This window comes from Bombyx mandarina, chromosome 04 (genome assembly GCF_030267445.1).
Source record: "Bombyx mandarina strain Sakado chromosome 04, ASM3026744v2".
Lineage (NCBI taxonomy): Eukaryota > Metazoa > Arthropoda > Insecta > Lepidoptera > Bombycidae > Bombyx > Bombyx mandarina.
The window spans coordinates 2159292-2175675 of NC_143211.1; the positions used below are offsets into that span (position 1 = coordinate 2159292).

General features: G+C 37.5%; 1 protein-coding gene across 1 annotated transcript; it reads right to left on the reverse strand.

Moving 5' to 3' along the window:
* Positions 1-4177, reverse strand: LOC149503071 (uncharacterized). The gene is made up of 2 exons (XM_089740384.1): positions 3286-4177; positions 1-550 (listed from the first exon to the last, which is right to left on the reverse strand). Exons 1-2 carry the CDS (start codon positions 3590-3592, stop codon positions 516-518), a joined length of 342 nt encoding a protein of 113 aa, XP_089596510.1. The 5' UTR covers positions 3593-4177; the 3' UTR covers positions 1-515.
* Between the last annotated feature and the right edge of the window lie 12207 nt (positions 4178-16384).

Here is a 16384-nt window from a genome sequence, read left to right on the forward strand (position 1 = left end):
ATAAACGGATCCTCAGGGTGGCGGCGACAATTGAGACAATTTACATCCACACGAAATATTATATTCTCTTTAGTACACGTTACGGTGGGTAGAATACGAATGCAATAGAGATATGCTAACCGCCGGTATTTATACAATCATCTTGACCTATTTAAATACAAACTTAGTAGGTAATATTAAACATTGTTCATCTTAATTATTCTGCTGATTATTTACGTACAATTATTATTTAATAATATCGAATTATGTAACATAAATAGCATTAAGGCTTATTGCGCCGTAAGGTTTATTGCGCCGGAAGCTGTCAAGCCGAAGGCGCCAATAAAATATTATAAGTATAAAGAAATATGAATGAACTATTTACTTGATTATGAAATTACTAATTATATTATAAGACAATAATAAGTTCTATATATTTCCTAAGTTCGTAAATAATTAATTATGTGAGGCCGGAAGTGTTGCTCGATAACATTCGGCCATCCTGTGTATGCCGTGTCCCACGGCGATCAGCGCTGCTATTGGCGCCTGCTTTGTCGCTGGTGTTTGGCACCTGAAATTTTCATGTTTAAGCAGTAATTATATCTTGTATTATCTAATTCACACACCTTTTGTTTGTTGTACATAACACACCTTTTGTTTGTTGTGCATAACACACCTTTTGTTTGTTGTGCATAACACACCTTTTGTTTGTTGTGCATAACACACCTTTTGTTTGTTGTGCATAACACACCTTTTGTTTGTTGTGCATAACACACCTTTTGTTTGTTGTGCATAACACACCTTTTGTTTGTTGTGCATAACACACCTTTTGTTTGTTGTGCATCACACACCTTTTGTTTGTTGTGCATCACACACCTTTTGTTTGTTGTGCATCACACACCTTTTGTTTGTTGTGCATCACACACCTTTTGTTTGTTGTGCATCACACACCTTTTGTTTGTTGTGCATCACACAGATTTCATCAGTTGTGCATCACACAGATTTCATTTGTGCATCACACAGATTTCATCAGTTGTGCATCACACAGATTTCATCAGTTGTGCATCACACAGATTTCATCAGTTGTGCATCACACAGATTTCATCAGTTGTGCATCACACAGATTTCATCAGTTGTGCATCACACAGATTTCATCAGTTGTGCATCACACAGATTTCATCAGTTGTGCATCACACAGATTTCATCAGTTGTGCATCACACAGATTTCATCAGTTGTGCATCACACAGATTTCATCAGTTGTGCATCACACAGATTTCATCAGTTGTGCATCACACAGATTTCATCAGTTGTGCATCACACAGATTTCATCAGTTGTAGATCACACAGATTTCATCAGTTGTAGATCACACAGATTTCATCAGTTGTAGATCACACAGATTTCATCAGTTGTAGATCACACAGATTTCATCAGTTGTAGATCACACAGATTTCATCAGTTGTAGATCACACAGATTTCATCAGTTGTAGATCACACAGATTTCATCAGTTGTAGATCACACAGATTTCATCAGTTGTAGATCACACAGATTTCATCAGTTGTAGATCACACAGATTTCATCAGTTGTAGATCACACAGATTTCATCAGTTGTAGATCACACAGATTTCATCAGTTGTAGATCACACAGATTTCATCAGTTGTAGATCACACAGATTTCATCAGTTGTAGATCACACAGATTTCATCAGTTGTAGATCACACAGATTTCATCAGTTGTGCATCACACAGATTTCATCAGTTGTGCATCACACAGATTTCATCAGTTGTGCATCACACAGATTTCATCAGTTGTGCATCACACAGATTTCATCAGTTGTGCATCACACAGATTTCATCAGTTGTGCATCACACAGATTTCATCAGTTGTGCATCACACAGATTTCATCAGTTGTGCATCACACAGATTTCATCAGTTGTGCATCACACAGATTTCATCAGTTGTAGATCACACAGATTTCATCAGTTGTAGATCACACAGATTTCATCAGTTGTAGATCACACAGATTTCATCAGTTGTAGATCACACAGATTTCATCAGTTGTAGATCACACAGATTTCATCAGTTGTAGATCACACAGATTTCATCAGTTGTAGATCACACAGATTTCATCAGTTGTAGATCACACAGATTTCATCAGTTGTAGATCACACAGATTTCATCAGTTGTAGATCACACAGATTTCATCAGTTGTAGATCACACAGATTTCATCAGTTGTAGATCACACAGATTTCATCAGTTGTAGATCACACAGATTTCATCAGTTGTAGATCACACAGATTTCATCAGTTGTAGATCACACAGATTTCATCAGTTGTAGATCACACAGATTTCATCAGTTGTAGATCACACAGATTTCATCAGTTGTAGATCACACAGATTTCATCAGTTGTAGATCACACAGATTTCATCAGTTGTAGATCACACAGATTTCATCAGTTGTAGATCACACAGATTTCATCAGTTGTAGATCACACAGATTTCATCAGTTGTAGATCACACAGATTTCATCAGTTGTAGATCACACAGATTTCATCAGTTGTAGATCACACAGATTTCATCAGTTGTACATCACACAGATTTTATTTATAACTTATGCAGCCTCTATCCTGAAGTAGTTTGATTTTGTGTTATAATTTCCACGCGTGCTTATTAATCAATTATATTTCCATTCAATGATTTTGTCTCAGATATTAATTATTTTTTAAAAAGCAATCCTTCGACCTTACAAGTCCACCCAAAATAGGACATACAGCCCAGCTCAAAATATATAGAATTCACAAGAAATGTTTCATTAGTGTTAATATTGAGATAAACTTGTACCAAAGCAGCACTTTACTGTGGTATTATACAGCTGTGTCCTAAATACATTCGACAAGTCTGTGATGTAATGTTATCTCACTAAGAGTACTATTAAAATATCACTACTACCCACGAATTTAACAGAATTTTGTGATATTGATATTAGGTTGATTTATCATGATTCTCAGATTATTAAATCTATATCAGCGATGTCGTAATTCGTTATTTCCACAAAGCCACAATAATGTTGTCTATATGAACATTCACGTTCCTAAAGAGGTCGACGGGTATGCGCCTCCAAAACCTTTCATTGTAACCACGGAAGACTTAATCTTTAATTTTTTAACTTATCAGCATATGCCACACAAAATATTTAATTTGCTGCCCGTGTCTGTGTATGCAATGAGACTAGAGCCATTAATTAACACTATCTTTTTGTGCAAATCTATGCATATGCTGTATGTTGTAAATAAGACATTACTCACTTTTGGGTGTGAAGAGCTGGCCGCATACCATCAGCTGGCCGACGTGTGTCCCGGGCGATGGCACACCTCGCAGCGCGACCTTCTCTTCGGCAGGCGTAACATTTCTTCGGTTGTAAGTCGGTCCCTCTTGCAACTGGAGCAACAGCACCTTCTCTTCTCCATGTGGTAGCCAGTCGCAGATGTGTAGTATAGTTGCGGTGTATCGCACATTCTCTAGCCGACCCACGAAGACATCTGCATGATGAACTGGCGGTCTTTGTTGTCCCATCCATACACGTGTTCCAACTGGTCGATCTTGTGCAGCCATCCCTTGACGTTGCTAGATTTTTCATCCGGCCGGAACGTTGGAATAACCTCCGCATCGGTTTGGGTGACACGTCGCATTTTGTATCGCCTGTGTTTCTCAGCGGTCTCAAATCCGTCAATGTATGGGCCTGGCATAATCCCACTTCTGAAGTATAAACGGATCCTCAGGGTGGCGGCGACAATTGAGACAATTTACATCCACACGAAATATTATATTCTCTTTAGTACACGTTACGGTGGGTAGAATACGAATGCAATAGAGATATGCTAACCGCCGGTATTTATACAATCATCTTGACCTATTTAAATACAAACTTAGTAGGTAATATTAAACATTGTTCATCTTAATTATTCTGCTGATTATTTACGTACAATTATTATTTAATAATATCGAATTATGTAACATAAATAGCATTAAGGCTTATTGCGCCGTAAGGTTTATTGCGCCGGAAGCTGTCAAGCCGAAGGCGCCAATAAAATATTATAAGTATAAAGAAATATGAATGAACTATTTACTTGATTATGAAATTACTAATTATATTATAAGACAATAATAAGTTCTATATATTTCCTAAGTTCGTAAATAATTAATTATGTAAGGCCGGAAGTGTTGCTCGATAACAATTTGCAATTTGTAACCAATTAAAAAAGATTGATACCCGATAATCGAACCAAGGAATGAGATAATCAGTAGCACGTTTGCGAGTACACCGGACGACTTGCTTATTAGGCGACGGACGGTCCTTTCATAAAACGTCACAATATTTATTTACTCACCGATCACGCTACAGACGCGTGCGTTGTCTATTTGGCTACAGATAACGAATGTAATTGCCTTATCTGTGACAAATAGAGTTACTTAACCAAACATAGTTTGTTAACTATTAATAAGTTACGCTGTTTGTTTGAAAAATAATGTTATAGGTCATAGGTAGTGTAGGCAGGCATTGGACGGAGAGCTGAGTAAGTATGGTAATGAGTCGTTGGAATCATAAAGAAGCAAAGGTCCTCAGATGTCATTAATCGCTCTGAGAGCCTCTAGGGGTGGGGCAATACTCCAAAATGTCTGTTCTTCCATTAATACGAAAAGTCTATGAAAAGTTTAGTCAATATAAATAAGTTACCCGATAATTCTACCAAATCTCGGTCGATCGTATACCTGAATAAACGTTTTCTCTCAATTTAAAAAACTTGTGTTATCTTTTCGTAACAAACAAAATAATAATTAAAAAAGCTATTTCCATGACCGTACTCAACAACATCATGCGTTTTTACGACTCATCGCAATTACATTACATTACATTACAAGACACAAATTCAATACTGGGCTGATAATAATCCGATCATCGCGCAAACACTCCAACACCGGCCCCAATTCGGATAGTGTTGCACGTTCACACCGAGCAAGTTTTCCATCACGCCCGTCACGCGTGACACGTCCTACATCCGTTAATACAAATGGGCGTCAATTGATACAAGCACGTGATACGGAAAAAAAAAAAACGTCCGAAAACCAATGATTAGCTGATAACGATAACGAAAAACGTAAATAACGAATGTAAATTTGCGGTAAACTGACTTTTTCCAGACGCGATTGAATAATACCTACATATTTTAATATGCTGTATTTATCGTTTGACATTGACAAACGCGTTTTTTTTTTTTTTTGGCACACTAGGTTAAAAACTCCTTTGTATTTTAAACGCATTTCCGGCCTATATAGCGTACAGACTGTCAGTACAGGCAAGCAATGTTTTTTATTTTTCTTTATTGCTTTGTAAGATGGATGAGCTCACACGCAGTGTTAAGTGGTTACCGGAGCCCATAGGCATCTACAACGTAAATGCCGCCACCCAGCTTGAGATTTGAGTTCTATGGTTTCAGTATAGTTACACATATCTTACATAACTGGTCACGCGAACTAAGAATAAGTTGTCGTACAAGGAATCTTTTTTTTATTGCTTAGTTGGCTGGACGAGCTCACAGCCCACCTGGTGTTAAGTGGTTACTGGAGCCCATAGACATCTACAACTTAAATGCGCCACCCACCTTGAGATATAAGTTCTAAGATCTCAGTATAGTTACAACGGCTGCCCCACCCTTCAAGCCGAAACGCATTACTGCTTCAAGGCAGAAATAGGCGCGGTGGTGGTACCTACCTGTGCGGACTCACAAGAGGTCCTACCATCAGTATAAAATCCTACAAATTCCTTTGAACTGGCTTTGTACCTAATCGTTTAGAGACGTTTTAAATTGGTCTCTGAATCGTGGATCGAATCTTGTTCGATTCATTCCAGAAAGACGCGTGCGTATACCTCCAGAGGTTATAATGCTCGATGTCCAAAGACCGAATAATACTTTTAAGAGACAATGAAATTTAAGCGAAATACTTTGAGAGTTCTTTTCATTTGCAATGATCTATGTGTAACACAAAAAAAAATTCTAGGAGCTCTAGGTTCTTTACGTAGTTAGTATTCGAAATATCGAAATTATTAAAATAAAAAAAAATACAAGATTAAGCCATTTGATGGCATAATGGTAGTTTTAATTATGTTTGTAACATGTAAAATTATTGTAATTACTATTGTACGTTTTTATAACATTTAGAAATGCTTTGCAGTTTCCGTAGTAACATGAAACCAGTAACCAAATCTCCGACTCTCGAAAACCCAAGACAATCCTTCTTCACGGTTCTAGAAAAATCGCTATCAAAATTATCTCAATACAAATGTCAAATATGAGCCGGTGACTTGCACACCAATTTTATCGTAACTACAATCTTAATGCGACAACAGAGTACAATTTACTTGTAATACATATTTTTATAAGATAGTGTGACGGGTAGCTATCATATAAACGCAAGATATTTGACAGATGCCTGAATTACGCTTACGACATTTTCAAAGTAAGCTTGCATATATACAAGTTCCGAACAATAACATTCAGACCGTCGGTCTACCGAGCAATATCAGCCGCTCGGTGGAAGATCTTCCCTACGTCGTTAAGCCCTCCAAAATAGTAAAGGCTTCGGCGATACTGCGGTTCTTTATGAAGAAAATATGTCCTGGTAATACACGAGTATTTACCACCATGTATTTCTAATCTGAAGCAGACAAAATAACAAAAAATGTATCCAATTTGAGGAGTAGTAGTGCTTATAACTGTTATTTCAATTGAAAATTCGATCTCGTGTCTCACGTGATGTCCATAGACTTCGGTAACTACTACAGGTGGTCCGTGAGCTCATCGCCCAGTCTCAAACAAAACAAAAGTATTGATAAAAAAAACTGCACGTAATAGCTACAATTCACCAGCAAATTCCTCTTTTATTCATAAGAAACCAAGATAATTCTTTATCAGAACACACTTTAAAACCGCGTTAGTTATCAGCCTATTGATAACAGGTTTGTTTGTACTGGAAGTTCAATGTTTATGTTTGTCACATTATCAATTCATCTCAAGCCCGAAATTGTCGTTTTGTTAATTATAAAGGACCAATTTGGACTAATGGACTGATGTGACAAATTAAACAGTCAGACAAACAAAAATAGTGACACAAGCCATTCTCATCAAAACTATTTAAAAACGTATATTATTCAGTACTATAGATAGTGCCACCGACACATTAATAAAATTACAAATTACAGGCATCACATTGAAACTGAATCGAAAAAATGCGAAATATTAACGCAGAGTATATAAAAATCACACCTGACCACAGATAAAACGAAATTGTGCTAAAACATGGAGACGTAAGTTTTTTGGCAATTTTCCGGGTTTTATGCAAAGGGCTGCACTGTGCACGGCCTCAGACAGCGTCGACTTCTGTGGCAATGTCTACGTGACAACTCATACGTCCCTACATTTTTTATCGGCACGCTTATTTTCCTAGGCCATTGCGACGTAATCGTCGTAGTCGATAATTTTTTATCGACATAATTCGAAAAAACATTAACATACTTATTTTTATGTGTAGATCGGTCTTCCATTGGTATTCTTTAAAATACAAATATTAATATTTTTGTGGCTTCTGACAGCGCGATAATTTCGGAAGCGGTAATAAACTTTTTGTTGATTAATTTAAACTAGAGGTCCCGCAGTAGTCGAAATTCGACTATAATCAATTGGAATTGTAAGTTTGTACACTATTATGATTGTATTTTATACTTCTATAATCACAAATTTCGCCAAGACTACACTATAAAAATATTAACAAAGACAAACAATATTCTATTCTCAATTTGACAACAGACGTCAAGAACAAAAGTTTGACAATAAATAGTATGCATGCGTGTGTGCGTCAAATACATGGTATGTAGTGTGTGTAATGTTTTCTTTATTGATTTAATGTATTTTTTATGCATTATTTAAAAAAATTTTTAGCATTGTGCACTTCTTCTCTATATTCTCTATAAGTGTGGAAAATTTCATATTCTCCGTCAGCGCAATTTTCGTAAAAAGGGATACAAAGTTTTTGCTTCACGTATTATAAATTAATTTAAATTTCGAATTTGCAAGCAAACCTATCTATGTTTTTTCTAATGCGATGACAAAATATTTTTATGGAATTACCTCATTGTTAAAATGCATATAAATAAAATTAAATTTCAAACTCGCGATTAGAATCTGTCTAATGTAACAAATATTGAGTGAAAGATGATATGTGTAAAGAGGGGAGTCAGCGAAGAAAATATGGTGATAGAGGAGTATGAAAGGAGAAAACATTTTGCGCCGACCCCAGGTGGCAGGAGAATGATGAGGTAAAATTTGCTAGTGCATCGTCATGTCCATCGTCATGATAAAGCCACAATGACAGCCCTAAAATGCGAAAGCATATATTTTTGTTTTCCTTATCTTATCGTGACGCTATGGCGGTTGTCGTGTAGACGCGTATGACGTCACGCGCTAATGAAATGACGAATTATGGAAACTATCCGCTTTTGTAACGACGTGACGTTGCACGCATTCTAAAATAAATAGCCGTTGACATTATGGAATGTTCTAGGATTATTTTTACTAAATGAAACTTCACCTGCTCCCACACAACATTTTTCGTTGGCAAGTACAAAAACGTAAGAGGATTGCCGTGGCCAACAAAATCGACAAAACTAGATCCCGTCTACAAATCAAACATAACGCTCCAGAGATGTGGTTGAAACAAAAATTTGTTTTTGTTTTACAAATAATAACTGCGAATAGCTGGCTGGATAAAATAACCTCTAAACATAAATCATTGTTATAAAATATTATCCCTAATTATTCACTCAAAGTTTTACTTTAACCTTCATAACGGCTACACACGCTTCTTTGACATTTAAATTTAATTTTTTAAATTATGATGACAGTTTTTTTTAAATCTAGATGGCCTCTGAACTGCACTAGACTTTTTGGCGGGAATACGAGTAGTGAAGTTGTGTGATTTGTTTTATTTTGTCTATTTAGTGTTTCTTCAGGTTTAAATGTTTAATAGCGGTGATTTAGTAACTGTTTAGTATCTGTGAAAGTGTACAAATGTGGAAAAATGAAACAAAGCCACTGAACGTAACTTCTCGGGATCCTCCAAAAAGCCCACTGAAAAGTCTCAGTAAATGATCACCATTTTACTGAGATTACATTTCATCCCATAATATCATCTCATCACATTTCATTTCATTTCGTTTTCATTTCATATAAAAAAGTTTTCATTAAAATTAAAATAAGTCTTGACCTAAAAGTCTTAGTTATCAGGTCATAAAATTCCTTAAAAAAATGAACTGTACTATGTAAGCTGTAATGAATCTAGTGTTCACCTCTAGCCGCCCGCGCGCCCGTCACAGATCATCGCGCCGATCGATGCTAACCCCTGACATTAGCTAGCGTTACCAGAGAAATATGACACACCCGCTCTTAATATCCCTAATAGGTTCGACTACAGACGAAATTAGTACAATTTGAAATATCAAAAATAGCCGGACACAGAAGATCAATACTTCCGCTAATCATAAAATTGGCATATAGTTCATTAGTTTTAAACAGCTGAGCCCATTTTCGTTCAACACAGCTAATCCTATTCATTTACGTACACATAGAAATATCTTAGGTTCTATGATATCTATCCGCTTCACTAGGAATATATCGACTATAGAATAAGACCGCTTGAATCGCATAGTACGTATCTCAATTCTATTCCAATAATTTAGCATTATTATTGGACGTAGGCTGGTGTACCTACAGAGGACATGACACACATTTTAATTTATTTTTTATCCTATACTAAATATTAATACGTTCAGTAATTTAACACGACAGGTGTGTAATGGTGGGTACGTAGCTCACAAGTCGTCTCGGAATCTAACAAGATAGCTTAATTTATAGTGTTTATAAAAAGCGGTGTTTCGTTTGAAATAATAATGAAAAAAAAAACATGTTATTGTTTTTACGATGTAAAATATATAATTTATTTGAATATTGCGTGTGTCTATTTTTCAAAATTTTAAGATATAATAAGAAATAAATAAATTGAATACCGGATAATTTTATCTAAACACATTAATAAATTAAAACTATCTGTCTTCACAAGACAGATATAACGAAATTAACAAACAGAGCAAGCTAGTGACAAAATAAAAAAACGCGGCAAAATAATTTAACACGACATGTTCATTCAAACCGACACCGGTGCGTCGGTCGGGTTTATTTACGTCTGCAGCAGTTGAAGTGCAGGGTTGTTCGCGATCGATGGTGCAAGTTCAAGGCTACCTTCCCGGGGCACCCTCGCGCGGCTGGTGACGTAAGCGCGCCATTCATGCCCAACCCCGGTCGATAGCGCTCGCCCTCCGACGCCGCGACGGATGGTCCAAGTTAAAAACGACCTACGACACAGGATTTCGCCAATCAAACAACTTAGGATTTATCGTGTAGCCACTGATTTATATTTTTTACTAGCTGACCCGGCAGACTTCGCAGTGCCTCAATCGATAAATAAAAGACCTAAACTTTTGTATAAAATAAACTTAAAACAAACAAAAGGAATCCGTCCGACGTCCGATTTTCATATTTATCTACCTTTTGAACTTTCTCTGGACTTCCACCAATAATTCAAGACCAAAATTAACCAAATCGGTCCAGCCGTTTTTGAGTTTTAGCGAGACTAACGAACAGCAATTCATTTATATATATATAGATATAGATAGATTATAGATAATACCTTTTGTTTTTGTCACTGACAGCGACGGTCCTGATGATTATGTTTATTTTTCACGAAATACATCGATAAAATTTACCATAATTAACGACTACGTGCTTAAGTTTGCATCCAACTATTATTTCGTAAATTTAATTTTGGCGGGAAACCGGGAATTGACTTTTAGAACTTGTCAAACGTCAATTTAATAAGCTACGACTTGCATACGGCCACCACGATTCTGTACGTACTAAAATGCTATTTTGAAGATCGCTTCGTCGTTAACTTTAAAAATAAAAGAGTTTCGTGAAATATTGCGTAGTTAGGAACTGAGAGATTGTAGGTACTGCCGTCCTCCACGCTCTGAGTTCCGAGAACGTCTTGAATCTCTAAAATAACAATTCTGGATGCTGAAAAATGTTTCGTTCAAGAAAAATTATGAATAGGCTACTTTTTGCTTTTCATTCTTATGTTTTTCCGTCGTAATAAAAAACATTAGTGAAACCCTCTGTTTTGATTGATTTAAATACTATCTCTCGTCTTACTTATACTTATAAATAAAACGTTATTTTAAAATTTAAATATAGAATGGCTATGCTTTTTTTTTAAATGCTTTTATTAGTTTGATACGTATGTATAGAACGGACTTTTTGACGTAATTTTCGCCGATTTCAACATGTCCAAATAACTTGATAATTTTCACGCACGCAATCAAATAACTCCGCTCTAATATCAAACCTGACCAGTATCAAGAGGATCAAAAGGATGAAATTATTTTTTAGTTCCGTTTGCTATTCAACTATGTCTTTTTTAAATATTATTATTGTTATAAAGTATCTAACAATTTTTTGTGTATGAGAGAGAAAAAAACGAGTCATTTTCTCATGTAGTATTTTTACGTCGAAAGACATTGTTCCGCCTCTTTGCGTCGATCAAACCTCAATGCTGAAGATCGTGGCCTCCTCTAATAACGTTCTCCTGGATTATCCTGCGCCACTCCTGCCTATCCTCGACTGTGTGGATAGCAACGTGGACTGAAGCGTTGAGAGTAGAGCGTATCTGGTCCGACCAGATCTTTGAACTTCGGTCTCAAAGGTTAGGTACCCTAAATTAGGCTAAGAGAAGACGAGTTTATGGTCCTATAAGACGCCACCCGCCCACCTTGAAGCATGACGCTTACTAAATTATATGTTTTAAATATATAAATAAAAAAGGGCGATCAATAAGTTTTTCTGCCAGTAAACATGCTATTTGATGTTTATCGGTAAATTTTAAACTGTACGCAGTTGTGTATATAATATTATGAATAGCTAATTAGTTAATGACAAGGACATATCATCTAGGAAAGGCGCAAGGTTCAGACAAAGGGATCAATCGAGTCTAGTGGGACATTTATTACCAGGATTTTTTGGTTTTTTGGTCAACTAATGTCAGGCAAGTTGTAATTGGGGAATTATTTTAGGTTACCATATAAAAATTGAAAATAAATCTATAATGTGTATGTTATTGATTGAAATATTCATGATTACCTCTCCGATTCACTCGCGTTAAATTTGTAAGTCAGGCATAAAAGAAATATCTTACGTTTGCGGGGGATAAAGAGAATAGATAAGTTAAATCTAGATAAGTTAAATTACCCGGTTCTTTTAAATTATAAATTACCAATTACCATAAATTTTATACAAATCTGTTTCGTACGAATGAAATATAAATGGTAATTCCCAATAAAAAAGTACATGAGACTTTTAGTATAAATAGCTGTCGGCTACAAACGTCATCCTCATATCACCACTTCGACAAAGCGGCACGACACGAGAACCCTCTCATCGTGGCCGCCGGTAACTTCATTCCCGATCCTGCGGACAGAATGGAAGGCAGTCGACGTCGCCTCAAATACGTAATTTCGGATCCTCCCGATCCACTATAGGTGCTTTTAGGTACTTCAAGCACCGGTCATCGTTCTCGTCGAACCCGTCGCTTGCGACGAAGGGCTCGACGAGTAAATTAACCCTCAGACACAGCCCAGTGAGTTTCTCACCGGATCTTCTCAGTGGGTCGCGTTTCCAATCCGGTGGTAGATTCTGCGAAGCACTGCTCTTTCGTCGTCAGGTTTGAGCCCCGTGAGCCCACCTACTAGTTAAGGTTACGCTGAAATAGCCTCTCAAGGCTCTCAACGTAGGTAGGAAAAAAAAACTGATATCAGCCAACGAGACGTGCGCTGCTGAAGATACAACAAAAAAACCATCAAAACACATCCTCCGTATCTCGTAGTCGATAAACCGGCGTTTTCCCGCATCGCTCCATCCACCGCGGTCCCGGGGGTGGCGTGGGCGTATGACGTCAGCGGGCCTGCCTCCCTCGCCGCCGCCAAGGCCTGCGCCCCTCAACTTGACATTCGCAGGCCGATATCGATCCGCCGCAATGCCGAGGCCAGCTCTGTTTACCGCCGACTCGTGAATGAAACTCCTCAATGACGCTTTTAGCGGTTTCACGCGATCGCAAAATTCAAAACACCACCAACATTGTTTTAAACTAAAAATATGAATTTACAACACGCCTCTGTCACATTTGTTTCATATTCATTTCATGTGCGTAATTACTGGTGGTAGGACCGCTTGTGAGTCCGCACGGGTTGGTACCATCATCTTGCCTATTTCTGCGGTGAATCTCGTCAACCCATCGGAGCAATAAAACAAAGAAACGTACATCGATCTAAAGAAACATTTAGATCTTTTCCATGTCGCTGATCTCCCAGACACTATGTGGAAAAAACAATTGCATATTCTTAACCATTACTTTAATCATAATGCAATTGCAAATTTCTGTAAGTTTTTGTGTGTGTTTATTAACTGCCGTGAATCAATGTGCGTAATACTATTCTCTGTACTCAAGATAGAAAACATACAAGATAGAATACATTTACCAACTAATTATAGGCCTACCCGATGTTAAGTGATTAAGTACAAAGCAACATCACGACCTGTACGCCACTACATTCAGAAGTCTATATTAAAATGTCTGTTCGCTTAGTCACATACGCTGTGTTGATTTTACACTGACATATGAAAATCTTTTAATCTTTTTATTTATTACTTAGATGGGTGGACGAGCTCACGGCTCACTTGATGTTAAGTGGCTACCAGAGCCCATAGACATCTACAACGTAAGTGCCGCCACCTACCTTGAGATATAAGTTCTAAAGTCTCAGTAGAGTATAACGGCTGACCCACCCTTCAAACCGAAACGCATTACTGCTTCACGGCAGAAATAGGCAGGATTGTGACCCGTGCGGACTCACAAGACGTCCTACCACCAGTAAGTAATCCTAATCTAAACAGAATTCTTCGTCTTCATTTCCACTTATCCCTCTCAGTCAATGCAGTACAATAAATTCATCCCGCTACCCTTTTAGAAACATTCGTTCCGCCCCCGCACCGCGTCTGAATCCAGTGATGTCAAAGCCGTGACCTCCAGCATTTGGGCATCTCTCGAGACGTTTCCATTAGACGAATCGATGTTATTAACTTTTACAGTATAACGCTGGAGCCGTTTTTTACCGACCTTTCCGCGGGGTGCTACCAACACCAATGTACCTAAGTACTATATTTCCCTGGGATAATACTCTGAGAATGCTGCCACCCATTTTGTGGTGGATCTCTCTAACGCCGGACGACCCCCACAACGGGAAATAGACTGGTCCTATTCTAAGCCTGCGCCACACTGCAGTAAACATATCCGACACAGGCGACAAGGCAAAGCAAAGCCGCTGTCGCCCAAAACGTGTCTTGTCGGATCCCCCGGATCCACTCTCGGCGCTTTTAACTCTAGCCCAGCTTTTAGTTATAGCTATTTAGTTATAGCCATAGTTCCGGTGGTAGATTCAGCGAAACACTGCTCTTGCTAGGGCTAGTGTTTGCAATTCTCTTAGGTTGAGCCTGTGAGCTCACCTACCCGTCCGGGCGTAGCTGGATTAGCCTCTTAGGCTACCAACGATTATGTGGGGAAAAAAAACTGCAGTAGTACAGTCATATGCAAATTTAAACTGTATTTTATTTTGAATACATACATCTTGAGGAGGAACTTGTGCCCTGCGTCACCTAACTGACAAAACTACTTGAATCCTTAACTTATCTGTGTCTTCGCAAGCCAGCCGTGACTCCGCAGGTTAACCAGTTCATACGTATACACCGATCTGTCGCGTGATAGCTAGCTGACGTCAATTCTAAACGGCATCCCGATATATTTGTCATAAAGTGACGTAAATTGGAGACAAATGACTGTAAAACCTTATTGTCATACATATGTATAGATTAAGTATAATTATGTTGTATTTTTTAGTAATGTATCTTCAAGTTTTTGGTGAACTGCTACAAGCCCGATGAAAATTAAGCGCGATCTAAATTCATGTGTCATTTGTTTTTTCTCGCAACTTTCCGGTCTCTGTTTTTGCCGTACCTAATTAACGCCCCTGACTGCTGGTTCGAGGGTTGTGAGTTCGTACACAGGTTTGTTAGCTCATTGTCTTTATATTTATACATTCATAGATTTTATCGTATATAAATAGGTATGTGCAGAGGCGGATTATCCGTAAGGCGAACTAGGCACGTGCCTAGGGGCGTGTAGTTACAAGGGGCGCGCGAGTTCCGAATTTTTAAGTAAATAAAGAAAATAACATATCGACGATTAAGAACTAAATGCTGATCTATAATCGATTATTCCTATTTGGCCTATTTCCCAGAGCAAAGAGGAGACATGAATTTCGATGTTCGTTCTGTCGTCCCTCTTGATTTCTTCACAGTTATAACGTCATATTTCATTCGCACATTAGCGTAAGTACCTACAAGGATCCTGGTCTACTAAAGTCTAGGGTTTGATGATACAACGTCATCGTAATTGCAAAAACAACTAGTTCAAATTTATAGTATTATGATGGCTATTTATGGCCGGTACAGGGGCGCCGATAAAGTGATTGCCTAGGACGCTCTGGATCTTTAATCCGCCAATGGGTATGTGTATCAGCCACTGGTTCCCGAGGTACAGAGAATCCGATAATACTTGGAGAACAGGTGACCCTGTATGACTTATCCCATGCTATTATTAGCATAGTCATTAACAACGCACATGGCATCCCGTGAACAACACAACATGATTACCGTAATATTTTAATGTGCTGCTGGGATTACGAATCACAAGACTAATAAAGCCAAAAATAAAGTAATTAATATTACTAGTACCTAGTCGCCCAGTGATCGAAACTCGACCATAATTAATTCAAATTAATAGTTTGAACATTATTATGATTCTATTGTCACATTTCTATAATCACAGATTTCGCCAAGGCTACACTATAGACAAATAATATTAAAGACAAACAATATTAATCTATTCTCAATTTGACCACAGACCTTAACAATAAACAAAAGACTAAATAAATGCGTGTGTGTGTCAAATACATGGTAGTGTATGTAATGTTTTTTTTATTGATTTAATGTATTTTTATGCATAATTAAAAGAAAAAACATTCTGCACTCCTCCTCTATATATTCACTACAAGTGTGGGAAATTTTATAGTCCTCCATCCTCGCAGTTATCGTAAAAATGGGTACAAAGTTTTTGCTTCACGCATTAAAT

Excerpts from the sequence above, each read along its gene's own strand:
- LOC149503071 (XM_089740384.1), bottom strand. The coding sequence starts at position 3,592 with ATGGCTGCACAAGATCGACCAGTTGGAACACGTGTATGGATGGGACAA. Across the intron at positions 551-3,285 it reads CCAGCTCTTCACACCCAAAA|GTGCCAAACACCAGCGACAA; the intron begins GTGAGTAATGTC and ends TGAAAATTTCAG.